Source organism: Lepidochelys olivacea (assembly GCF_965140295.1).
Source record: "Lepidochelys olivacea isolate rLepOli2 genome assembly, chromosome: 2".
Classification (NCBI taxonomy): domain Eukaryota; kingdom Metazoa; phylum Chordata; order Testudines; family Cheloniidae; genus Lepidochelys; species Lepidochelys olivacea.
In genome coordinates, this window is record NC_140412.1 from 181,277,057 (window position 1) to 181,304,714 (window position 27,658).

General features: G+C 44.8%; 1 protein-coding gene across 2 annotated transcripts in view; it reads left to right on the forward strand.

Annotated features, from left to right (window-relative positions):
* AOAH (acyloxyacyl hydrolase) overlaps positions 1-27,658 on the forward strand; it is a 125,648-nt gene that overhangs the window by 86,250 nt on the left and 11,740 nt on the right. For both annotated transcript variants that reach the window (XM_084620331.1, XM_084620332.1), the window contains exons 15-20: positions 1,338-1,374; positions 3,677-3,751; positions 11,542-11,714; positions 13,798-13,856; positions 13,942-14,001; positions 16,598-16,694. In XM_084620331.1, the coding sequence (XP_084476457.1) occupies positions 1,338-1,374; positions 3,677-3,751; positions 11,542-11,714; positions 13,798-13,856; positions 13,942-14,001; positions 16,598-16,694 (501 nt within the window). The remainder of the gene's footprint in view (positions 1-1,337; positions 1,375-3,676; positions 3,752-11,541; positions 11,715-13,797; positions 13,857-13,941; positions 14,002-16,597; positions 16,695-27,658) is intronic.

Consider the following 27,658-nt stretch of genomic DNA (forward strand, 5'->3'; position numbering starts at 1 on the left):
AGTAGTTCACCTGGATGCATTTGAAGAAACCTGGAGCCTTTTTCTTTGCACCCTAACATTTTAAATTGCTTTATTGTCTTGAGGGAGCAAAAAGTTCATTAAGCAATAAGACATTTGCAGCCGAGCAGCCCAGTGCTGAACGCTGGCACAACTTGGAACCTGACTCTTCCAGCACATTTCAGCAGTGCTCCTTTTCATTTCCTGCATAATCTGGTGTGTACTGATCAAAATACCTATCTAATGAGTAGCCATTAGTGACCTAATTGCAATACATCAAACTGGTATACAGCAAGTTAAAAATATCCACCTCTGATATTAAAAAGAAAGGAAAGAAAATGTCACTTTATATTAAGGTTACATTTAGAAATTGCTTATACAGGTTTAATACATGATTAATAGAGTTTTTTAATAAATCATCAATCAATTATAGATTGTTGTAGAGTCCAGCTGGTTAAAGAAAACACACAACTGAGGATACCTCTCTGAAGTGCAGCCTTTTGTACATTAAATTAAAGAAGGATTTTACTGTCATCAGCTTGCTACCATTATTGTTCTTTACCTTCAAAATAGCCACAGCTACCATCTTGCTGTCACTACTTTATAGGCCACAGAGAGACGGAAATGACTTTGTCAGTGTGGAATGATGGGATTGTGGACATGAGTAAGGCCTTGATTCAGGAAAGTATTTAAACATAAGCTTTGTTGTTAAGCACTTGCTTAAAGTTATGCATGTGCTTAAGTGCTTTTCAGAACAGGGATATTTTCCTGATTTAAAGTCTAAGTGAAGTCTCCATTTCATCTTATCAGTTGGGTGAAATGCTACTTAAATTCACAGCTGCACCATATGTTGTGAAAGGTGGTGTTGGCATAGTCCCATTTTGCATATGCTTGTCACTCATAAGGTTACCAAGACGTGGGCCATTAATTTTTATTAAATTGTGAGAATGATTCACTTCTCAATTTATAGGGAAAGTTAGAAGCAGTTTGACTGTTCACAAACAAGGATGGGTGGTTTACTGGAGATGACTGTGTGGGCAAAGCAGTCAAGTCTAGATTCAAATCCAGATTCAAATTTACCCCAAAGTTCAGAATTATTTTAATCCTTCACTATTATATAAAATACCATTGGAAGCATGTTTATAGTGGTGGTCAGTTGCTGACACTGTTTTGTGCAGGTGGAGGAAAAGGGGTCCACGGAAAGATTTTTATTCAATAAATAGAACCCAAAAGAAAGGGCATGTGTGCTACATCCCTAAAAACACAAATTCACTCTAGAGATCTGTAATTTTAATGGTGTTACCCTATTTCTCTTTCTCCCACTGCGGTTGATCGTGTAGGTGGTTCTTCAAAAAATCTTCTGGATTTAATGAAAAGGTAAGCACTTAATGGGATTTGTATCCTGGATGCAGGTACAGTAGTTAATTAGAATTCTACCTTCCAAAAATAAATCAAAACAAAACTGTGCAGTGAACATACTGGCTGACGGTGCTGTAAGTCTTAAACCATAGATTTAATGACCTACCATATTTTGGAAAGCTGCCTATTTCTTCTGCATCATGAAGAATAAGTAATTGAAATAAAAACATTTGATTGAATTGCCTCATACTTAGGGCCTGGACCAAAGCCCACTGGAAGTCAATGGGAGTCTTTCCACTGACTTCAAAGAGGTCTGGATCAGGCCCATACATCAGTTACACTGATGTAACTCCATTGACTTCAATTGAGTTACTCTTGATTTACATCAGCATAAATTAATGGTTAAACAGGCCCTTTGCCTTATTCTGTGAATGTAATTTCTGAGGTTTAGACTGATAAAGCTGAGTGGCTGAGGATGAACAAGCAACAACCCCAAGTCTGAGCTGAATTTAGATGAGTAGTAGGTTTGGTTTGAGTTGCCACACCCAGAGTTAATAGAGGGAGGTACATTGTGGCTCCCACACCCCAGGTCAATCAAAACTGATCCAGGACTTTCCTGTAATAGATCCTCACTCTTTGCTCTTGTGCCCGTAATGCACAACAGGAGGAAGTGCTGAGTCATTGGAGAAACAAGTGTTTCTTTGCTATTGGGCCACTTCACCAGCAGGAGAGACATGTCTGTCTCCTTGAGCATCCCCAGCCACCAATGACTCCATTCATTTCCCTCCATGAGTGCGCTTGGCAGTTCCTCTTGGCTGTGGCTACTTGTCTACACTCCTGTGTGTCTGGCAGCTGCTTTCAAATGTAGCTTTGTCTTCTCGTTGCTAATTGTAAATATTTTTTCACTTTTCTCTGGCAGCTTGTTTTTAAAGAGGAAAAAGTTTGACTGTATTAAGCTAGGCTTAACCTTTGCTGTGAAATTTTGATGCATCACTTATTTCTGTGACAGTCTTTCAATAGGTTCAATGCGTGTTTCTCTGCACCTAGCCTGCTCTGCCATGGGCTGGCCCATTGCCACCCCTTTCCGGAAGGCAGAAACCTAGCACAGAGCAGTGGCTCTGATTCCTAGCCACATGTGGCTGGCCCCTACACAGTGGGGACAAAGTAAGGAAAGCCCCTGCACGTTGTTCCCCATATTTCTGCATCCAGGCAAGGCGAGCCCAGTTTAGCTTTTACTGACTAGATGGGCCTTACACTGTACCCTGAAGGTGAATGAACTCTGCCTGTGTTGGATCAACAGGAAGAGAAAGTCCCAGAGTCAAGGGCCTTAAGCAACCACACTCTGCCCCCAGCCCTTTCAAATATAGGAGTGATGAGCAAGAGCATTCCAGCTGATGTCAGCTCAGTGCAGTACATAGGAAGAAAAGCAGTGTCTTCATGAACTATGACTCAAAGCATATAGTTTATAGAGCAATGAAAATAGAACAAGAGACTTTTGAACTGATCTTCTAATATAATGGCACGTTTGTAGAAAAATGTGAATTCATGAAATGCCATGGTTTCACGTCCTGGGCATTGGCTAGATCCCCCAATGGGAACATGTATGTTCAGTCTGAGAAGATCCTCTGCTAATCAGTCACTGGAATCTGATCCTCTTTGAATTTGGGGGTGAGGTGGTTTCCAGTTCAAATGTCTGGATCTGAACTTACCTCTATGGGTTTCCAGGTCAGCTCCAAAGCCAGAAGGGGCCTATTTTCCAGTTCCACTTAAATTTGTGTCAGATTTTCTTCCACCCTGAATGTTGGAAATTTTTTGATAATCATGAAATTAACTGATTTAATTAGATTTCCTCCCTCTTGGGCGGTAGTCTTGAGAGTTTAGCTCTCAAGAGGTCAGCAACGTTGCTGCCGAAACCCTATCCTGATTTGATCTTGAACCCAAAGCCTTAGTGTAAACTTAATCCGGAGTGAAACATGCCCTCCTTGTCCAATTTCTAATTAAAATGCTTTGGTCATGGTTTTACCTGAAAGGAGAGTGCTTGATTTAGATTCTGATTGATGCAAAGAAGATGGAGTAGCAGCTAGTAAAGAACTGAAAATAAATATATCGGGGGAAAAGGGAATTATGAAAAAAAATGAAATTACCGAAATATAGGACTATAATAAAAACAGATTTAGAATTATTCAAATATAGCCTAAATCTAAAAGAAATACTTCGCAATGTGCAATATGCTCTAACAAGCATAGTGTGTAATTCAAACTACTGTATGAAAATGGTCTTCTCCATTAATATTGCTACTTATTTGTTTTATATTTTTTAGCTTGGCTAGGAATCAACTGTTGGACAATCCCGCCATAGTTATCTATGCTTCAATTGGGAATGATGTCTGCAATGGGTAAGGCGTCTAGAAATTAAATACCATTTATATTACCATATATATGGCTTGGAGGCCTTTTCACTAGCGAGACATTTCAATCTTATTACTTCATTCAATTAAAATTTGCTTTGGTTGTTAGCAGTGCTCTTTTTTATCTGTGCTGAAAAATATTAGTCACAGTTACAGGGCTAGCTGCTGCTGTGTTCCCTTTCGCATCTCTCATAGTGCATCAATTCACAGATAGGCCTCTTTCCCTTACGTGTGTCTAAGTGAAATCAAATGATTCTGCCACTCTTAACCCAGACCTGGGGACACTACACTGTGTCATTCAATCATTAGCATGCTACAGCTCCAACTGGACACTTGCGTTTCTTCCTTTCAGGAGCCTCTGAACGGCGTTCTTAAAACAAAGTATTATTTAGCAGTAGGAACAAAGCATGAGTGAAAATCAGATTTTAAAACAAGAAGCCGTGTACAGGCATCTTACCTAAAGTCAGTACAAGCTGTATTTTGAATATACAAAGTACTCTGAAAAATCAGGTCCCAAGTACCTCAAATTCAGCACCCGAATTACTGTATACTTTGGATCTTAATCTCTCTGTGCCTCAGTTCCCCATATGTAAAATGGGGACAATAATACTTATTCATTTCACAGGGTTGTTGTGCAAATAAATTCATTAATGTCTGTGAAGCACACAGATATTGTAGTGATGTGTACCATAAGGAAGCCATGAGGAAATTCATAGAGCACAGTTTGAATAGTGTGCAATAAATAAGGCCACAGACCACAGGCTGAACACTGAAAAAAAAAATATTGAAGAGCTGCTTATTAAGCCAACACTGCCCAATGAGTGCATTCAATGAGGCAAGAATCTTCTATATAACAGTACAACCTAGTAGTGAGCTATTGATTAGAAAATAAAGCCATTACATTACCCAGTGGCTCAGTAATATGTCTAAAGCTTTGGAATAGAAGCAGGCTATAATGAAGTTCACAGTAATAGACAAGACATGACAATGACAAATACATACTACCTTTTCATGGTAATATGTAATCATAATATCATTACACAAATGAAATATCAGGTTTTATGCATCTTCATGCAATAGCTTAGACATCAATCTAATCCTGGAAGCCATACAAATGCTAGTATCTGTCATGCAGGAAATCAGACCATATGATCATACTGGTCCCTTCTGGCCTTAGAATCTATGAATTTCCTTTATTCTGCAATATTTCTTTCTCTAATTCAGGTAACCCCTCTGTTTTCCTGTCTCTCACATAATTTTTTATTATTTTACAAAATTATTTCTCTTCCCCAAAATTATTTCTCTTTGCCTCCCCCATTTGCGTAGATTTTCATATAGATTATTAATATTGATTATTAATATGTATTCAAAATAAACATTTCAAAATTTTTATCCCAGCCTTCATCACATGACAGTGGTGCTTTTGTGTGGTGAAATATTATGTGCTGTCTGTTTCCCACCAAAAACATTACTGGGATCAAAAGCACAGGGTTGTAAGAATACAGTCATTCTTGTGACTCTTTCTGTGAAGGGAAGATGCTGCTGCCTTATGCAGAAATTCACTGCTCCCACAGATCGAACTGAGTGGAAAGGAAACCGTGGATTGGTTTTCAAGATGTCTCTATATACAGTGAAACTTGTTTTGAGGCATCCACAGAGGCTCTACTGAATGCAGAGCATCTACTGGGTATGACTTTAAACAAAAGTCTAGACAAATAAAAATGTCTTTTAAGGCAGCTTTAAACTGCAGAAATAAAGACCTTCCAGCCTAATCCTACATTTCTCTCTTCAGAAGAGATAAATACTGCTGTATACGCTGCAGGAACAATTCTTAGCCAAAGCACGGCTAAAATGCCAATATTTCCTCCCATGTGGGGAGCTGGGCAGTGAGTAATATAGGCATTTGTAGAGGAGAAAGATAATAAAATTGGCAGCACATGGACTACTTTCCCTCTAGTACCCACATTGTGGTGTCCAATTGTGGGGGTTAGAAAAATAAAGACAGATGGAGATTATATCTCTCTGCCTGCTGAGGCCCAAAAGTGGGACACAATGAGGCTCAAAGACCCAAAATGGGGGGGGGGGGGAAGAGAGAAAATAAGTAGTGCAAGAAGCTTAAAATGCTGTGGAATTATTAAATATATTCATTCAGTTTTATATAATAAACCATTTCTACAACCTCTTTCATGATTCTGTATTTATGGTCTAAAGACATTACAACTGAAATGATAGCAAACTAGTGTGAAATAGAGGTAATCCACTGTCTAAAATGAAGGACAGCTGAGATGTATGATGGGAATAGATTAACATTTCATATCACAATGCTGCCATTACTGGCTCCACTACCAACTGTCCCCAGTTCTTAAAATGCTTTATGCTCATGAGCACTCCCATAAATTTGAATGGGATGAGTCATGTGTAAATGTATTCACTTACGTAAGTGTTTGCAGGACTGGGGCATCTCAGAACTATGAGTGAAATTTACCGCAGTATACAGGACCAGCCCAAGGCCTGTGAGCTGTTGATGTCCCACTGAAATCCTGTTTCGAGTATTTAAATGGTGCATAGGCCTGATCTGGCCTTCTGAGGAAGACCCAATCCTGTAGTACTCTGATGGATATAAGGCCTAAAGCAAGCAAGGAATTCCATCTTGTCAGTTATCAGACAAAAACTTGTTTGTATGCAAACTTTTAAACTGTGTGTGTGTGTGTTAGGATAACAATGAGAAGTCTGTGTGTAGCTCTAAAGGTAATATATGGCCCTAATAATGTAAGAGCCCCTTAGAGTAGATTGACACGAAGTAGCATTTTGTCAAACATCCACACATTAATATTTGCTGAATTGACACAATGTACTGTGACGGAAATCAGTTTCTGAATATCTTAGTGTTATGGATTGACATGGATTGACATGATAGGAAGCTATTGCAGAGCACTGTGTCTAAGAACTGTGCTGATGTTCTTTGACGATGTGTTGACAGTGCATCCATCCTTAGTGTTCTCTGACGAGCCTGGAAGCAACTGCTGCAAAGACTGAAATGGAAATGTCTGTAAGACATCTTTTTGGTTTGTTTTTGTTTCAAACACCCTTTTTTGGGGGGGGGGGGGTGGCAAAAAACCTAGAGCCAGCCCTGTCCAGCCCGAGCCTGGAAATCTACACAGCAGTGAAACAGCCCCACAGTCCAAGCCCCGTGAGCCTGAGTCAGCTGGCACGGGCCAGCCATGGGTTTTTCTTTGCTATATAGGCATACGCAGAGGTGAAAGTAAGCCGATATGGTGTACCGGTAAGAGCCTGTGCGCCGTACCAGGACTGGCTTTCCCAGACAGCAATTTAAAGCCCTGGGGTAGCGGCGGCGGGCTGCAGCGGGAATTTAAAGGGCCCCGGAGCTCCAGCCGCTGCTACCGCCCCGGCCCTTTAAATCTCCACCTGTGCCCTGCTGCCAGAGCCCTGGGGTAGTGGCGGCGGGGCTCTGGTGGGGATTTAAAGGGCCCCGGAGCTCCAGCTGTCGCTCCCCCCTCCGGGGGCCTTTAAATCCCCACCTGAGCCCTGCTGCCCGAGCTCTGGGGTAGCGGCGGCCGGGCTCCGTCGGGGATTTAAAGGGCCCCGGGGCTCCAGCCGCCACTACCGTCCCGGCCCTTTAAATCCCCGCCTGAGCCCTGCTGCCGAAGCCCTGGGGTAGCGGCGGTGGGGCTCCAGAGTGGATTTAAAGGGCCCCAGGCTCCCAGCCGCCACTACTGCAGCTGGAGGGCCGGGCCTGGGGATTTAAGGCCACGCCTCTTCTGGTTGAGGCCACGCCCCCTGCTCAGGACTCTGGCGTACCGGTAAGTCCTCTAACTTACTTTCACCCCTGGGCATACCCTTAGTGACTTGCCCAAGAACAAAGTCTGGATGGAATCCAGGTCTCCTGACTGCCTAGTACAGTAACCTGTCCCCAAGCCCACAAGGAGAAAAAAGAGGACAGGCATGATAATGAAAACAGATATAGCAATACACGATGTGAGTTACATCCCCAGGTGGTGGTAATTCGTTCATTAATTGAAAGCACTTAACTTTTTTGTACTGACTAGTCCAAATCCTCCATTTAAATCTGTATAGCTCCAGTGACTTCAGTGAAGCCACACCAGTTCACATCATCTAAGAACCTGGCACAATATTTTTAACACTATGGCTAAATTATAAAAAGTTCTCTGCAGGTATTCAATTTTCAAGCTGTGTTTTGTTGTGATTGGTCAGACAAGTCTCATGGGATTGTATCTGCTTCATGGCTTGAGCACTTCCAATATGAATACTTAGGTGCACAAAGTTCAAATCTGCTTTCTGTGAATTCTGGTATATGTGACTTTAGAATCACTTCCTGCAGACACTGATTGCATGAACATTTGTGGAGAGCAAAAGCAAAAAGGACACACGCATGGCTGAAATACATTCATTTTAAATTAAATATGAATATTAATGGGAACTGTTTTACAGCATTCAGCCAGCACTAATAGAAAGCAATAGTATTAGACTTTCATGAATGACTTTAAGACAATTTAACTCCAAGTTCAGAGGAGCAGTATAAACCTAAGTTCATTCACCCCATACAGCGTATGGTCCATTTAGTACTATTTCCCAGTAGTTTGTATTCAATAAGATTTTGTTCCATATTGTGCATGGCAGCACACACATACGCATTCTGAATTTTAACCACAGTATCTTAAACTTCCATTTTGAAATGACTTTTGAGAGCCAAACTGATACGGTCTCTCACAGTATTCTTGCCAGCAAGTTAAAGTAGTATGGGCTGGATGAATGGACTATAAGGTGGATAGAAAGTTGGCTAGATCATCGGGCTCAATGGGTAGTAATCAATGGCTCCATGTCTAGTTGGCAGCCGGTATCAAGCGGAGTGCCCCAAGGGTCGGTCCTGGGGCCGGCTTTCTTCAATATCTTCATTAATGATCTGGAGGATGGCATGGACCATCAAGTTTGCAGATGACACTAAACTGGGAGGAGTGGTAGATACGCTGGAGGGTAGGGATAGGATACAGAGGGACCTAGACAAATGAGAGGATTGGGCCAAAAGGATTGGGCCAAGTCCATCCTGCACTTAGGATGGAAGAATCCCATGCACCGCTACAGACTAGGGACCGAATGGCTCGGCAGCAGTTCTGCAGAAAAGGATCTAGGGGTTACAGTGGACGAGAAGCTGGATATGAGTCAACAGTGTGTCCTTGTTGCCAAGAAGGTCAATGGCATTTTGGGATGTATAAGTAGGGGCATTGCCAGCAGATTGAGGGACGTGATCGTTCCCCTCTATTAGACATTGGTGAGGCCACATCTGGAGTATTGTGTCCAGTTTTGGGCCCCACACTACAAGAAGGTTGTGGAAAAATTGGAAAGCATCCAGTGGAGGGCAACCAAAATGATTAGAGGGCTGGAACATATGACTTATGAGGAGAGGCTGAGGGAACTGGGATTGTTTAGTTTCCAGAAGAGAAGAATGAGGGGGGATTTGATAGCTGCTTTCAACTACCTGAAAGGAGGTTCCAAAGAGGATGGCTCTAGACTGTTCTCAGTAGTAGCATATGACAGAACGAGGAGTAATGGTCTCAAGTTGCAGTGGAGGAGGTTTAGGTTGGATATTAGGAAAAACTTTTTCAGTAGGAGGATGGTGAAGCATTGGAATGCGTTACCTAGGGAGGTGGTGGAATCTCCTTCCTTAGAGGTTTTTAAGGTCAGGCTTGACAAAGCCCTGGCTGGGATGATTTAGTTGGGGGTTGGTCCTGCTTTGAGCAGGGGGTTGGACTAGATGACCACCTGAGGTCCCTTCCAACCCTGATATTCTATGATTCTATGAACTGTAAATACAATACTTTGTTTTTGACAGTAAAAATAGGTGTCTATGGTAATGTCCTTACCCAGCATCCACCTCAAATAGCCAGACTGAGTACTGGGCAGATGTGGGTAGATAAGGAGGAGGGACTCAATGAGGTGACTCGATGGCATCTGTTTCAGCCCCATAGATTCTTTAGCATAAACAGAGTGGTGGAGAGAGAGAGCTGAAGCATCCATGCAGGAGGCTCCTCCCATAGATTGTCTATGACCTGTCCCCTGTGCACTTCCACGCAAGGAGCCCCAGGGGCCTGGGCTCCTAGCCATGTAGCAGGGGCGTGGGTATCCCTCCGGTTCCTAACACCCTCTCTTTCACAAGAGAACACCACAAGTTGCATGGTTTGGGGACATCTTAGCCACAGACATGAGGACTGGATGTGCGCCGCAGAGCCGTGTTCTTAAAACTGGCCTGTTATCTCTCGAGTCAGTGGAGCACAAGTAACAGGAGTGTGTACGCGCTCGTGTGTGTGTGTGTGTGTATCAGGAAGTTTTGGATATAATAAACCAGTTATTTAAATCATATAAAAGAGGGATGTTCTCTAGGCAGCCCACTTTTTAATTCAAATTTATTTTGCATTAAAGAGTTTTTCCAAAGCGGTTTCCTGCTGAATGTAATAAGGGAAAGATAAATCTGCTCTCACCAATGACCGAGACTCCCGATCAATGAAAACCTAAGTCTTTGTTGCTGTGTCTCACTGACAAGCGCAGTATTTTAACAATGTGCCTGCGCAATTATTCTGTGGAAAATGAAATGTCAGCTCCTCCTGCATCTAATTTTCTACATTTGCTACATCCACAGTATCCGCTCTCCCTTGGAGCACTGGTAAAAGACATACAAGATTTGAAAGCCTCAGCTATACATGATGTCTGTCTGTTATACCCAGACAACAATGTATTGAATGCGAGATGTATACACTAGTTTGGAAAACATCTGTTGTTATCCAATGCAACTGTCATAACACTATCTTAAATTTACATAACATCTTTCGTCCTAAGCAATTTATATACTCAAGAATCATTTCATCCACTTCTGGGGTGAAACACAGCAGCTGTTTAACAAAACACAGCAAAACAATGAAAAAATTTAGAACAGTAAGTGAAGAATATCTTCTCCAACTGAAACTTCAGGGGGAAATTTAGCACAGTTGTGTGTAGATACCCAAACTGGAATTTTACAAGTACATCACTGTGTTTACTATCGCTGTTTTCTTGGAAAGTGACATGGAATCTTTAATGACCACAAGAGACAGGACCTTGGTTTTGTGTCTCATCCAAAAAATTATACCTTAAGGTAGAAAATTAGTGTTGCTCTCACCATGTCTGGGTACTGGTTGAGTACTGATTTAGAGGATAAAATGACCGGCTGAATCACAAATACCATTTCCTACAGCACTTTGATGTTCCTTGGTGTTCCCCAGGCAAAATTATAATCCCACTAGAATCAAGGTACTGGATGATATGGTATAGGTTTGTGGATTTTAAGGCCAGAAGGAATCACTTACAATAATCTAGTCTGCCCTATAATCCTAATTCCCCTCTCACTGGGTACATAAAAATTAACTCAGTTGAAATCAGTAGAGTTACCTCACAACAAAATGAGTGCAAGAGAGAAGAGAATCAGGTGTTGGGTCCTTTTATATAGGGAGGCCACTCTGTGTGCTTATTAAAAAGCATGCACTTGCTTGTTTTTTGTTGTGTTGAGAGTTTTTTACGTGACTTGTGACTGTGGAAATAAGTGATACCAAACCAAAGAACATTGTTTTCATTCCATTTTAATCAGCTATTACAAAATGGAGAAGCACTGACTAATAACACTGCTGTTTCATGCTAAACACTGTCTTTTTGTGTGTGAGCACATTAATCAGTAAACTATCTAACCTTTTTTCCTATTCTTTCATATATAGGAGACCTGACACAGTGGCTCACATGACTACACCCAACCAAATGCACGCCAATGTCATGCAGATGCTGCAGTATCTAAACTCTCAACTTCCTAAAGGCAGCCATGTGATTTTAACAGGCTTGGTAGACGGTCGCTTTCTGTGGGATCATTTACATAGCAGATACCATCCTCTTGGTAAATATCTGACCTTGTTTTTAATTTCCTAGGCATGAATCTTGAACTCCACTGATGTACATTACAAGATGGTTTTAGGAATGGTGAGCCCCTGAACTCAGTGGTATTACACCAGGGTTGGATTTGTCCCGGTTCATCCAAACCTGCTGTCTAACTGGCTGATCATTGTTTTTGGGGAGGTTGTTCCTGGAGCTAAACAGAGTCATTTACGTGAACATCTGTCCACACGCAAATTTTAGCTGTTTAGATAAAATTGGACCCAGATTTGAACAACCCCATGTCTAGGTTTTGCAGAACAAATCCCCAGCGATGAAATTTTGCAAAAACAAAGTCATGCCCAATAGCTCCCAGTGAAAGTGGAGCTGTGCAACCCCAAAGTTCACAACATTAACAAGAATGTGCTTGGGCTTTTTTTAAACATAGAATTGTAATAAGGCACTTTGGGACAGTTCTTGGAAGCCTCTCATTTCAGAACACATGTGAGGCTGCACCCATGACCATGGTAAGCTCTTTGGGGCCTGTATTTTTGTTCTGTGTTTGTACAGCACCTAGCACAGTAGGGTCCTGTGCCATGACTGGGGCTCTACACACTATGGTAATATTACTACTACTAATAATAATAATAATTAATAAATGCACACCCTGTTTATTGCCTTGATATTATGCCAAGCAAAGAAGGGGGCATTGCCATGAAGGGCTGCTCATGTATGGGCCAGTGGGAAACTCCCTGGAATTCACAATTTTTTGTATGTGCAGACAAGTTATGTTGCTTGGGATGTGCTTTTTGGGGTTCACCTACCCAAAGTTAATAAGAAATGTAAAGGTTTTGTACAAAGAGCGATAATGAGACTGCAAAACTGTTTAGCATACTCTCCTCCAAAGCCTGTGTAAGGAACTGTGAATGCACACAATCAATCATCCAGGGATCAACTCTGGGACTATTTGCACCAAGGGCTTAAGGCACACACTCCTATCACTAGATCTAAAGGAGTAATTGCCTTAGCTCTGAGTATAAGTGGAAGGCTGTTGTAGTCACTGGGTCCAGTCCATAGAGGAAGAGTTGATCATACTGTTAAACCAGTGTAATATACCTGCAACTGATTTTGCCAATCTATGGGTATTAGAGCTCTTCAAAGCTTCTGTGATTTTGCTGTCTCCTAGGTTCATCCTGTTAATTACTGGCACTGTCATTACAGCCTGAGAAGGTTGTCTGTCTTATATAGCAGGTGCTACTGAAAAGAACCCATTTTCCTCTCCCACCACAGAGTGAACAATCTCCACATTTTGGTATCAGTTTAATTAGTGAGTGACTACCAGAGAAGTAAGCAGCCAAAAAAAGCCTACGGTTCACAGAGCACGCAGGGCCAATGTGTGGCACGATGAATGTCAGAGAAAGTCTGGCTGGCGTTTAAGTTAGTGTTTGAATTTGCTCACCCACGCAGATGTATACATTTCCTTCTATGACAGGCAAATTGTTTCTGCCTTTTAAAGATAACCTTTCTATGGTAAACGTGAAAACAGTGCGTACCCAGTCGCCTTCAATCTTCCTTTTGGGTTTGAAATGGCTACATTTGTTTGGAGAGCGAAAGATGCGTTCGTGGATAAAGCATCAGTCATTCACCCTGGAGATTTGAACAGGCTATTACATGACTACGCTTGCATGGAGGTTGAATTGCCTGTGGAAGGAGGGGGAGGCGTAGGTGTGTGGGAGAATGAAAACAGTTCCTGAACAATGTGGCTGAGGTAACTGGCATGGCGGAAAGTTCATGCTGCTGCAGCTGTCACCGTACCTGTGGCAAAATCCTGGGTCTTGCAGGATATGAGTAACTCTTGTTGACTTTAGTGGGAATTACTTGACTCCTGACGGTGGACAATAAGCTTCTATTCCCCTTACCAGTGTGAGTCGTTCTACTCGTGGGATTACTCATGCAAGTAAAGTGAGCAGGATTTGATGCCTAGATCTACAAACTTTCAGTTCCTCTTAGCCTACATGGTATAAAACTTGGTAACCAGGTACAGTAGAGGGTTTCAAAGAAGAAAATTTGACTTAAAATATGAAAAGCTAAACACTTCTTTTTTTCAGGTCAGCTAAATAAAGATATCACATATGAACAAGTGTATTCATTCCTAAGTTGTCTTCAGGTAAGTTTTCCTCTTCAACTGGTTAAATATCTCTTTTTTTCCTGTCTTATCTATCACTGAAACGGTATTTTGTTTGATCACACAGATCAGTCCCTGCAATGGGTGGATGTCTTCAAATGAAACCCTCAGGAACCTCACCTCAGAGGTATGTCTAAAAAGGACAGTTTAATAATTTCTTTGGTCATCCCCTTTTTAAAGGGAGTGTTTTTGGATAGGGTCCCAAATGAAAGATGTCAGTATTTTTATTTTCATAGAGATGGAGGCAAGCCCAGAAAATGAAGGTCTGGATTTCAAACACCTCTGAAGTTCAGGGCTCTCCAGGTCTGGGATCTGGGGTTAAGTTATGGAATTCAGATTTGGATTCTAGTCCTGATTATGCCCCAGACTTATTCACATGGGACATGATTTACCCATTGCACTATGACACAAATATATATATTGTAACCTCTTGTTCTTTAAGAAGAGAGCTTATTTAATAAAAAGAAAAGAGGCCTGCTTGGAACCCATGTGAGCGAACAGGGCAAAGAGGACAAGTAACTGTGACTACAAAATCCAACTGCATTTCTTTCAGTGGGAGCAGGAGCTGAGATAACTGGCATTGCGGAAAGTTCTAAAGGACCAAATTATAAGGTCGTTACTCAGGCAAATCCCACTGACTTAAGTGCCAATTTACCTGAGCAGGGAGTGCCTGAAAACTGGATTTGGCCCAAAGTACCTTAATGGGCAGGGCTACACAATGTTGCCAATGCAGGTTTCTCTATAAATTATCCTAGAAACCTGACCCTACAACTGGCAAATGAATCGTCTGAGGGCCACAACATGTTAGCCACTTACTTTCTCTAAATCAGGGGTCTCAAACTCAATTTAGCTTAGGGCCAGTGCCAGTCCTCAAATCCTCCCAGTGGTCCAATAATGTCACTCATGCCACCCAGAACCCCCCCCCAAAACTCTGCCTCCCCCAAAACTCCTCCCTCCACCTTTCTAAGGCTCTGGGAGGGAGTGTGGTTGGGGGAGGAGGTCTGGGTTAGGGGATTGGGTGCAGAAGGGGTGAGAGGCTGGGCTCTGGGAGGGAGTTTGGGTGCTGGGTACAGGCTCTGGGCTGGGGCAGGGGGTGGGGGTGCAGTAGGAGGGGATGGGGTTGCAGGCTCTGGGAGGAAAGAGGCGGGAGTTTGGGGGCGGGAGGGGGGTGTGGGAAGGGGAGGGAGTGCAGGCTCTGGGAGGGAGTTTGGGGGCTAGGGTGTGTGGGGAGGGAGTGCAGGTTCGGGGAGGGAGTTTGGGGGTATGTGGGAAGGGGTGGCTCTGGAAGGGGGTCAGAGGATGTGGCACTTACCTAGGGCTCTAATGCGGGGCAGGCCAGGGGGCCCCCACACACTGCTGCCCCCAGGCACCGTCTCTGCAGCTTCCCATTGGCCACAGGGGTGCTTGGAGCGGGGGCAGCACCACGGAGGCACAGCCCTGCCCTGCCCCACCCCACCCCAGGGCCACAGGGAGGGGCCCGGTAGACAGGTGGAGCTAACAGGCAGATGCCGCTCACCTCCGCTGTGCTGCCGGGGCCCCAGGCCATTGTAAATCGCCTGGGGCGGGGGAGCGCCCAGGGGCAGCAGGTGGGGCCAAGGGAGAGACCCAGCCCCAAAACTGCTGGAGTCCCACGGGCCACACTGGGGAGGTTCTGCGGGCCGGGAGTTTGAGACGCCTGCTCTAAATGTACAAATATATTTGAGGTTCTCTCCCCTGCAGTCATGCAAAAAAAAAATCTATGCACTAGACAATAATTATGGCCCCCATTTTACAAAGACTTGCACACGTGCCTTTACCTGTACGTGCTGTGAGTAGTACCATGGATCGTCAATGCATATAGTTAAGAACACACCGAAGTCTTTGCAGGATCGGAGCCTGCGCCTTTTTATAAGACAATACAAACTCTTCAGTACATATCTGTTGTCCAGGAGCTATTCAAGTGTCCGCAGGTCACCATTCTGAGCTCTTGTCTGAAAATAACTTTGTACGTTCTTACCTAAACTGCGCACATTAAATGATGAGATTCTGATCTCCATTACGGTGGTAGAAATCACATTGGAGATACATGAGTTAGTTGGAGTCCACTGAAGTCAATGGAGTTACTCTGGATTTACTCTGCAGCAAGGGAGATCAGAATCTGGTCAGGGATATGGCATGTAAGTACTGCACCAGCAGCATGGGAAAGGGCAATGTACAGGGAAGAAGAGAACTTTGCCTATATAAGGAATTTCAATTCTCTGCAAACTGTAGGAGCGATGAAAAGGGCCTCCAAAACGAGGGTTCTAAGCCCTGGTCTACACTACAGAGTGACGTCAACTTAAGGCAGCTTCTGTCGACCTAACTATGCCAATGTACATACTACTGCCTTGCTCCCGCCGATGTAAGCGCCCTACTACACCGACATCATAACTCCACCTCCACGAGAGGCATAGGGTTTATGTCGATGTAGTTACGGTGACGCAGTGTTCATGTAGACACTGTGTTACTTACATTGGCTGTCGGCTGTCATTCTTGTCAATTTCACAGCTCCAGAATTGGCAAGAAAGCCCAGGGCTGGTGGTGGGCTCCAGCTAGAGCCTGGCTGTCTCCCATCCTAGCTCCCCTCTCAGGGAGCTGAGAAGCCCAGACGGCTGCTTCCCACACATTGGTTACAAAAGCTGAACCCAAGTGAAGTGGTTTCAGTGGCTGTGAAAATCTCATTAATTCCTTGGTTTTTTTTCCAGAGAGCTTTACAGCTTTCCAATGTCCTGAAAGAAATAGCAAGATCTGAGATGTTTGACAATTTTGATGTTTTCTACATGGATTTCCCACTGGAGAAAAGTAAGTTGCATTTTGTACTATTCAACAAGCATTTAGATAAGAATGAGACAAACAGCTTTAATATCCTTCTTATTTTTAGTGCTGTACAGTGAAAATAGCAGCACAGTCATTCAGCCAACATGGACCTAGTGATAGGGCTGTTGGTCACGTGAGGAGACTCTTCTTAGTTTCCCATCCCAGTTCCACTGTCTCTAGGATAGACAGCGCACACAGCCCCTGAGATAGAGTGCCCCATGTTGCTCAACCGCAGGCCCCCTGGCTGATGAAGAAGGGGCATTCATAGGTTTCCAAGCAATGCAGGATCTTGGATGTGTGTGTTGCAGGGGTATAAAATACAGGGGCATTATGAAACTCTCAGAGGAACCTGAGAGGCCTCACACAGGGGAAAGAGCATTCAGCCTGCAGCGCTCTGAACAGCTAAAATTGTACTTAGAGTAAGGAGCACTTTTAATCCAAACATCTCAAAGTGATTTACACACAATAATAAATTAAGCCTTACAACACATCTGAGAGGTACAGCAGGCAGACAGGTTACTAACCATTAACTGGGTGCTGAGAGAGCATTCTCTGTGAGGATCCCTCAGTCCAGGAGCAGGCTTCTACTCCAGGTCCGAAGTATTCCTAGTCTATTGACCTGCAGGGCATGCTGCAGGACACATCTATGTATGCAAGCTGCCACGGAGGTGAGCTTTGGAAAGGAATCAGACGCGTGGGGGAGAGGGAAGTTTGGTGCTCTCCAAGTGATTGAATTTTGTAATATATGGCATTTGCATCTCAACCCTTGGATAGGTGCCCATTTTTCATTTTTGTACATATCTAATAATAGTAACAGAGGTTCTTCAAGCTGAGTCTCTGCACATTTGTTTTAATAATGAAGAAACTAAGGCTCAGAAAAAGTAAGCATTTACCCAAGCTCCCAAAAGCTGTTGGAGGCCTGGGCGTAAATACAGGATGGATGGGGGGGGGGGAAGGAGGCATTCCTCTTCTGTTGGGACCAGGGAGAACTCGAGGGGAGCACCAAAGGGGCAAGAGGGGCAGCAGCAGCAAGAGGCGTGTGTACAAGTAGCTGCTTGTCCCACTCAACTTTAAGGCCAAAATTCCTCCAGTGATTAGAGGTACTATAAGGCTGGCAAGGAAACTGAAGTTTTCCAGCTTTCCAATCCTCTGCCCTCCCCACTGACTTTCCCTCTCAGTTTAATATTTCTTCTCTATTGTGGTTACATATTGCAGAAATAGCATTTTTGTTTTTAAAATACCCTGATGTAATGCTTTATTAAAAACCTACACAATCATTTTTAACCCCCCAAAAACCTCCATAGAGTTGGCTGCTGGGCCAGATGATTCTAATAAAAAAATATTGGTGTTTATACTGTGGTACACCAGATTTTCTAGGTTGGAGTTTGTTAAGGTTCCTTCCCCACTCTGAACTCTAGGGTACCGATGTGGGGACCTGCATAAAAGACCCCTTAAGCTTATTCTTACCAGCTTAGGTTAAAAACTTCCCCGAGGTACAAACTTTGCCTTGTCCTTGAACCGTATGCTGCCACCACCAAGCGTCTTACACAAAGACCAGGGGAAGAGCCCACTTGGAGACATCTTCCCCAAAATATCCCCCCAAGCCCTATACCCCCTTTCCTGGGGAGGGCTTGATAAGAATCCTCACCCATTTGTACAGGTGAACACAGACCCAAACCTTTGGATCTTAAGAACAATGAAAAAGCAATCAGGTTCTTAAAAGAAGGATTTTAATTAAAGAAAAGTTAAAAGAATCACCTCTGTAAAATCAGGATGGTAAATACCTTACCAGGTAATCGGATTCAAAACATAGAGAATCCCTCTAGGCAAAACCTTAAGTTACAAAAAGACACAAAAACAGGAATATACATTCCATCCAGCACAGCTTATTTTACCGGCCATTAAACAAAAGGAAATCTAACACATTTCTAGCTAGATTACTTACTTACTTACTAACAGGGGTTGTGAGGCTGCATTCCTGATCTGTTCCTGGCAAAAGCGTCAGACAGACAGACAGACCCTTTGTTCCCCCCAGATTTGAAAGTATTTTGTCTCTTCATTGGTCATTTTGGGTCAGGTGCCAGCTAGGTTAAATTAGCTTCTTAACCCTTTACAGGTGAAAAGGTTTTGCATCTGGCCAGGAGGGATTTTATAGCACCATACACACAAAGGTGGTTACCCTTCCCTTTATATTTATGACACGCCCCCCCCCCAAATCACAGATAGGGTGAACCCCGGGCTGTGATTTTTTCCTGGAGCTCTAGGAGAAAATAGAGTTAATAAGACACATGCACCTCTACATATACTACTAACTGTATAAAAACTAACAATATTTTCCACATCTCAAGGATGATTTTAACCAGTTGATTCTGGGACAGCTTCACTGCAGTTGTTGTTCACGCTAGCTCAGGTATTCTACACATGCTGCTATCACACCTCTGATTGCAGTGTAGACATACCGTGATGCTTTCTCAGGGAGTTCAGGACTGTGAGTCACCTTGTTACCCCCATGCTCCATCGAGAAAGGGACTTATTGGAGCTAAACTATGTGATGGGATCCCCGGGGTACAACCTGGGGCTGGGGTGCCCCCTTAACTATCCAGCCTGGGCTTTCTCTCACAATGCTTTGCTTGTGACAAGCAGCAAACCCCTCCAGGCACTGTTATCACTCAGTACAATAGCATGTGGAGTCCCACACCCAGCTAGAATGCATGAATGCTCCCTGAGCCACCCACGAATCACACGGCAAAAGACACCAGCAAATCTCCCAAGCCCCCAGCCTTGTACCCCCAGAATAAACCATCTTGCCCTGGCCAGAAGCCTGACCTGTGTACGTTTATTACCCAGTCCGCCTGTCTCTCACTGTGGAGAGGACACAAACTAGCTTTTGTAAACTGAGCTGAGATTTCCCAAGCACTTCAATCAAAGCACACTGTTTTAGGTAAAATATAAAACAGATTTATTAACTAAAGAAAGTTCAATTTTAAGTGACTATAAGTGGTAGTCATAAAAGGTCAGAGATAATTACCAAAGAAAATAAAAGGTAAGCACACAATCTAAATCTTAAACCTTATTAGACTAGGCAATATTTGGATCAAGCAATTTTCTTCCCCCACTAGATGTTACAGGTCTTAACAAACAGGCTTCCCCTTTAAGCTTGAGAACAGTCTCCTCAGTGTCTTTGTCTTCCCAGTGTTCTTGTTGCTTCCAGTGTATGTGGGGGAGAGAAAGGCCAAAGTATGATGCTACTGTCCCCTATTTTATATCCTCAGTTCATGTGCCTGGAAAACACCAATCCAGACATGTCCTGGTGAGCTTTGCTGAGTCACAGAGTTGAGCAATCCCCCATTGTGTGATGCTTGCATAGCCCTCCTACAGCATTGCAAATCCCTTGTTTACAACTCTCCTGCTGATTAATGGTCACTTAACACTAGGGGTATGTCTACACTACGAAATTAGGTCGAATTTATAGAAGTCGGTTTTTTTGAAATCGGTTTTATATATTCGAGTGTGTGTGTCCCCACAGAAAATGCTCTAAGTGCATTAAGTGCATTAACTCGGCGGAGCGCTTCCACAGTACCGAGGCAAGCGTCGACTTCCGGAGCGTTGCACTGTGGGTAGCTATCCCACAGTTCCCGCAGTCTCCGCTGCCCATTGGAATTCTGGGTTGATATCCCAATGCCTGATGGGGCTAAAACATTGTCGCGTGTGGTTCTGGGTACATATCGTCAGGCCCCCGTTCCCACCCTCCCTCCCCCCGTGAAAGCAAGGGCAGACAATCATTTCGCGCCTTTTTTCCTGAGTTACCTGTGCAGACGCCATACCACGGCAAGCATGGAGCCAGCTCAGGTAACCGTCACCCTATGTCTCCTGGGTGCTGGCAGACGCGGTACGGCTTTGCTGCACAGTAGCAGCAACCCATTGCCTTCTGGCAGCAGACGGTGCAATACGATTGGTAGTCGTCCTCGTCGTGTCCGAGGTGCTCCTGGCCACGTCGGCTGGGAGCGCCTGGGCAGACATGGGCACAGGGACTAAATTTGGAGTGACTTGACCAGGTCATTCTCTTTAGTCCTGCAGTCCTATTGAACCGTCTTATGGTGAGCGGGCAGGCGATACGGACTGCTAGCAGTCGTACTGTACCATCTTCTGCCAGGCAGGCAAGAGATGAGGATTGCTAGCAGTCGTATTGTACCATCTTATGCCAGGCAGGCAAGACATGAAGATGGCTAGCAGTCGTACTGTACCATCTTCTGCCAAGCAGCCATGAGATGTGGATGGCATGCAGTCCTTCTGCACCATCTGCTGCCAGCCAAAGATGTAAAGGATAGATGGAGTGGGTCAGAACAAGAAATAGACCAGATTTGTTTTGTACTCATTTTCTTCCTCCCCTGTCTAGATCACACTGCAGTCAGTCACAGAGAAGGCGCAGTGAGGTTAATCTAGCCATGTATCAATCAGAGGCCAGGCTAACCTCCTTGTTCCAATAACAACGATAACTTTGGTGCACCATTTCTTATTGGAACCCTCCGTGCAGTCCTGCCTGAAATACTCCTTGATGTACAGGCACACCCTTTGTTGATTTTAGCTCCCTGAAGCCAACCCTGTAAGCCGTGTCGTCAGTCGCCCCTCCCTCCGTCAGAGCAACGGCAGACAATCGTTCCGCGCCTTTTTTCTGTGCGGACGCCATACCAAGGCAAGCATGGAGGCCGCTGAGCTCATTTTGGCAATTAGGAGCACATCAACCACCACACGCATTATCCAGCAGTATATGCAGCACCAGAACATGGCAACGCAATACCGGGCAAGGAGGCGACGTCAGCGCGGTCCCGTGAGTGATCAGGACATGGACACAGATTTCTCTGAAAGCATGGGCCCTGCCAATGCATGCATCATGGTGCTAATGGGGCAGGTTCATGCTGTGGAACGCCGATTCTGGGCTCGGGAAACAAGCACAGACTGGTGGGACCGCATAGTGTTGCAGGTCTGGGACGATTCCCAGTGGCTGCGAAACTTTCGCATGCGTAAGGGCACTTTCATGGAACTTTGTGACTTGCTTTCCCCTGCCCTGAAGCGCATGAATACCAGGATGAGAGCAGCCCTCACAGTTGAGAAGCGAGTGGCGATAGCCCTGTGGAAGCTTGCAACACCAGATAGCTACCGGTCAGTTGGGAATCAATTTGGAGTGGGCAAATCTACTGTGGGGGCTGCTGTGATGCAAGTAGCTCACGCAATCAAAGATCTGCTGATATCAAGGGTAGTGACCCTGGGAAATGTGCAGGTCATAGTGGATGGCTTTGCTGCAATGGGATTCCCTAACTGTGGTGGGGCTATAGACGGAACCCATATCCCTATCTTGGCACCGGAGCACCAAGCCGCCGAGTACATAAACCGCAAGGGGTACTTTTCGATAGTGCTGCAAGCTCTGGTGGATCACAAGGGACGTTTCACCAACATCAACGTGGGATGGCCGGGAAAGGTGCATGACGCTCGCATCTTCAGGAACTCTGGTCTGTTTCAAAAGCTGCAGGAAGGGACTTTATTCCCAGACCAGAAAATAACTGTTGGGGATGTTGAAATGCCTATATGTATCCTTGGGGACCCAGCCTACCCCTTAATGCCATGGCTCATGAAGCCGTACACAGGCAGCCTGGACAGTGGTCAGGAGCTGTTCAACTACAGGCTGAGCAAGTGCAGAATGGTGGTAGAATGTGCATTTGGACGTTTAAAGGCGTGCTGGCGCAGTTTACTGACTCGCTTAGACCTCAGCAAAACCAATATTCCCACTGTTATTACTGCTTGCTGTGTGCTCCACAATATCTGTGAGAGTAAGGGGGAGACGTTTATGGCGGGGTGGGAGGCTGAGGCAAATCGCCTAGCTGCTGGTTACGCGCAGCCAGACACCAGGGCGGTTAGAAGAGCACAGGAGGGCGCGGTACGCATCAGAGAAGCTTTGAAAACCAGTTTCATGACTGGCCAGGCTACGCTGTGAAAGTTCTGTTTGTTTCTCCTTGATGAAACCCCCCGCCCCTTGGTTCACTCTACTTCCCTGTAAGCTAACCACCCTCCCCTCCTCCCTTTAATCACCGCTTGCAGAGGCAATAAAGTCATTGCTGCTTCACAGTCATGCATTCGTTATTCATTCATCACACAAATAGGGAGATGACTACCAAGGTATCCCAGGAGGGGTGGTGGAGGAGGGAAGGAAAATGCCACACAGCACTTTAAGCACAGCACTTTAAAAGTTTACAACTTTAAAATTTATTGAATGACAGCCTTCTTTTTTCTGGGCAATCCTCTGTGGTGGAGTGGCTGGTTGGCCGGAGGCCCCCCCACCGCGTTCTTGGGCGTCTGGGTGTGGAGGCTATGGAACTTGGGGAGGAGGGCGGTTGGTTACAGAGGGGCAGCAGTGGCAGTCTGTGCTCCAGCTGCCTTTGCTGCAGCTCAACCATACACTGGAGCATTCTGGTTTGGTCCTGCAGCAGCCTCAGCATTGAATCCTGCCTCCTCTCATCACGCTGCCGCGACATTTGAGCTTCAGCCCTGTCTTCAGCCCGCCACTTACTCTCTTCAGCCCTCCACCTCTCCTCCCGGTCATTTTGTGCTTTCCTGCACTCTGACATTATTTGCCTCCACGCATTCGTCTGTGCTCTGTCAGTGAGGGAGGACAGCATGAGCTCGGAGAACATTTCATCGCGAGTGCGTTTTTTTTTCTTTCTAAGCTTCACTAGCCTCTGGGAAGGAGAAGATCCTGTGATCATTGAAACACATACAGCTGGTGGAGAAAAAAAAAGGGACAGCGGTATTTAAAAAGACACATTTTATAAAACAGTCGCTACACTCTTTCAGGGTAAACCTTGCTGTTAACATTACATACATAGCACATGTGCTTTCGTTACAAGGTCGCATTTTGCCTCCTCCCACCGCGTGACTACCCCCTCAACCTTCCCCCCTCCCTGTGGCTAACAGCGGCGAACATTTCTGTTCAGCCACAGGCAAACAGCCCAGCAGGAATGGGCTATACTGAGTGTCCCTGAAGAAAAGCACCCTATTTCAACCAGGTGACCATGAATTATATCTCACTCTCCTGAGGATAACACAGAGAGATAAAGAACGGATTTTGGTTGAATGCCAGCAAACATACACTGCAATGCTTTGTTGTACAATGATTCCCGAGTACGTGTTACTGGCCTGGAGTGATAAAGTGTCCTACCATGAAGGACGAAATAAGGCTGCCCTCCCCAGAAACCTTTTGCAAAGGCTTTAGGACTACATGTAGGAGAACCGCAAATGCCAGGGCAAAGTAATCCTTTCACATGCTTGCTTTTAAACCATGTATAGCATTTTAAAAGGTACACTCACCAGAGGTCCCTTCTCCGCCTGCTGGGTCCAGGAGGCAGCCTTGGGTGGGTTCGGGGGGTACTGGCTCCAGGTCTAGGGTGAGAAACAGTTCCTGGCTGTTGGGAAAACCGGTTTCTCCGCTTGCTTGCTGTGAGCTATCTACAACCTCCTCATCATCATCATCTTCTTCGTCCCCAAAACCTGCTTCCGTATTGCCTCCATCTCCATTGAAGGAGTCAAACAACACGGCTGGGGTAGTGGTGGCTGAACCCCCTAAAATGGCATGCAGCTTATCATAGAAGCGGCATGTTTGGGGCTCTGACCCAGAGCGGCTGTTCGCCTCTCTGGTTTTCTGGTAGGCTTGCCTCAGCTCCTTCAGTTTCACGCGGCACTGCTTCGGGTCCCTGTTGTGGCCTCTGTCCTTCATGCCCTGGGAGATTTTCACAAAGGTTTTGGCATTTCGAAAACTGGAACGGAGTTCTGATGTTGTACCAATAAAATAAAAACCAGCAGGATCTTATTAAAGGGAAAAAGGCAAAATACCACATTTATTGTGAATACAGAAAGAATCATAGTAAGCAGTTAGTTATAGCTATAACATTCCATTCAATCTCAAATTTATTCACACACACACACACACACAGGTTCTGCAAGGTTATCATCATAGTTACCAGCCTTAGAGTTGCTCATGCCAAGCCACTGGCCAGGTGGCCTGGACATGAGGAGGGAGCAGGGCCTTGTCAGATGCTCATCTGATGCTCCTGGAAGTTGGTTTGCAGAATCAGACCCCAAAGTTCTCACTTTTTAGAGTCTATTTTTATAGGAATTTCTTCCTATGCCAGTCTATGGGAATTGCTTCATCATGCTGTTGCTGAATCAATCAGCAGATAGCACATTCCTGACGGCTCCAAGATGTTATCTTGTTCTTTGGTTCTCCCATCCTTGAGGCTGTTGGGTGGATTCCAGTCTGCCCTCCGGGGGGGGAGGGTCCTCTGGTTATTTCCACTTGACGCCTTCTTCAGCCGATGGACACTGGATTCTTAGGCTGGCACCTCCCTGATCATTCAGTTATTATCCACACCAAGCATCCATCCACATACATCCTCTATCTCTATTTTAATCACAATTGTTAATACAACAAAAGGGTGGGGAGTCTCTGGGTGCTGTTTCTGTTGTTAGAGTATTGCTTTGAGTCTCTCTCTCTGTGAATTGCTTTGAGAACAGACTCTGTCTTAGAATGTACTAACACAATTAGCAGCTTGCAAGTTTCACACATAGAGGGAGAGAAACAGTACCAAAAACCAAGAGACCTCTTCATTAGTAATACCCTGGAATTTAAACTCTGGGGAATCAAACTCATTTGTGATTTTAATACATAACTTCTTTAATATGATCCAACACTGATAGCACGGATTCCTCTCCCCAAACAGCGATCAGATCCCGTACCTCCCGTTCGGTCCATGCTGGAGCTCTTTTGCGATTCTGGGACTCCATCATGGTCACCTGTGCTGATGAGCTCTGCATGGTCACCTGCAGCTTGCCACGCTGGCCAAACAGGAAATGAGATTCAAAAGTTTGCGGTTCTTTTCCTGTCTACCTGGCCAGTTCATCTGAGTTGAGAGTGCTGTCCAGAGCGGTCAGAATGGAGCACTCTGGGATAGCTCCCGGAGGCCAATACCATCGAATTGTGTCCACAGTACCCCAAATTCGAGCTGGGAACGTCGATTTAAGCGCTAATCCACTTGTCAGGGGTGGAGTAAGGAAATCGATTTTAAGAGCCCTTTAAGTCGAAATAAAGGGCTTCACTGTGTGGACGGGTGCAGGTTTAAATCGATTTAACATTGCTAAATTCGACCTAAAGTCCTAGTGTAGACCAGGGCTAGGAGTGGGTAACCACCCTTGCTGTTGCTGGGAACTAGCAGTAGAGACTCTCAAACTTACAACATATTTCAGTAACAACCATAGAGCAAAAATCTCATAACTTCAGACACACTAACGATATGCGTATTTGGACAGAACAATGCGTTTCAGCAGATCATGAGTTTTTGTATGATATCTTAGATGACATGCTTTGTATGAAATGTATCATAATTATATGACAGGGATGAATATGGGGGTTGCTTTGAGGTACAGAATGCCACACACTCCCTGCTGTTAGGCTCCCAGACTGTCTCCTCAGAAGGTCTGCCTGCCTTTACTCTGCCTTGGAGGTTAACCTCAGGTGCGCTCCAATCCCCAAACCTCCTTAAAATGCATTCCCCTACAGTACCCAGCCCCTGCCAATGGACACTCTCAGAGACGACCAAGTCTGCTGTTTCCAAGAGACAGTGTATATACCAGCCTGTTATCTCAGCTGAAGATTCACCCTTTAATATATTGCACTGAAATGAACTTATAGTAAAACCAAGAATAAGTTTATTTAAAAAAGAACAAGCACTGGGACTCAGGATCCACTTTTGGATCAGAAGCCAGTGGTTTTGAAACAATGGGATGCCCCTGTGTGACAGCAGAGCCAGGATTCCAGGGTGCTTGTGGCTCAGGGGCTTTGCACGGGTTGGGCAATAGACAGACAGTGAAGTACAACTTCCAGCCAGTATTGTCATTGTGGCTTTTCTGGCAGGGGCAACTATCAGTCAGAAATTGGTCCATAGGCTTATTTAAAGTAGGAATAGAAAAAAAAAGTGAAGTGAAAATTATTAAGGGCTGGATGATCCTGTCCTGTGGAGAGAGAGGGCAGACAAAATTGCCAGGAAACTCTGTGAGATGAAGCTCACTGAGCTTCTCAGCTTCACAGGTCCTGGGAGGGAGCCCTGCAGATCTGGACACACATTAATGGCATCTGTCTGTGATGCCTTTGGGGTGTGTAGTACCAACACTCCCCTGCACCATGCTAGTGCAATTCTATTTGCTCCATGAACTAGTGTGCAAGGGAATGTGAGGGCTCCCTGCACCCTCTCTCCCTGCTGTGCAACCTGGCAAGGGCAGGCAGAGTCTGCCACTTAAACACTAGTGTAGCCTACAAATCTTGTCCCAGAACCAATGGTCTGGTTGAGCTGTGCTTGGTGCAGGGCCAGAGAGTGTGATACAGCCATGTAGCACCGCCGCAGGAGGGATGTGTGTGTGTGTAATGGTCCAATGAGTTACAAAGCCTATTGCTGCATCATTGGCTAGAGATGCTAAATGTAGCCATTAAATATATCAGAGCAGATTCTCAGCTGGTGTAAATCAGCACCGCTCCGTGGAGATTAGTGGCACGGCACTGGTTTACACCAGTTGAGAACCTGTCCAATAGCTTCTGAAGATGTTTGAGAACATGGGATACATGGCTGAAGCACAATCTCTCCCCTACCCACTTTGATGTAAATACAGGTGAACTCCCTTCCTTGCCAAGGAAAAGAATAAAACATGCTCAAACACTAACTTGAATCCCAAAATGAAATGGTACCTTCAATCCAAAATCCTCACACTATTACGCTTCCTAGGATTGGTCCATGCTTATGCCTCCCAAAGGAAATTTTTACAAGATCCTTAATGCATAAAAAAAGATACTAACAGCAATACAAACCAAAACGCATCATCCCTTTGCATCCTTGCTCTCCTATTCCTTCTTG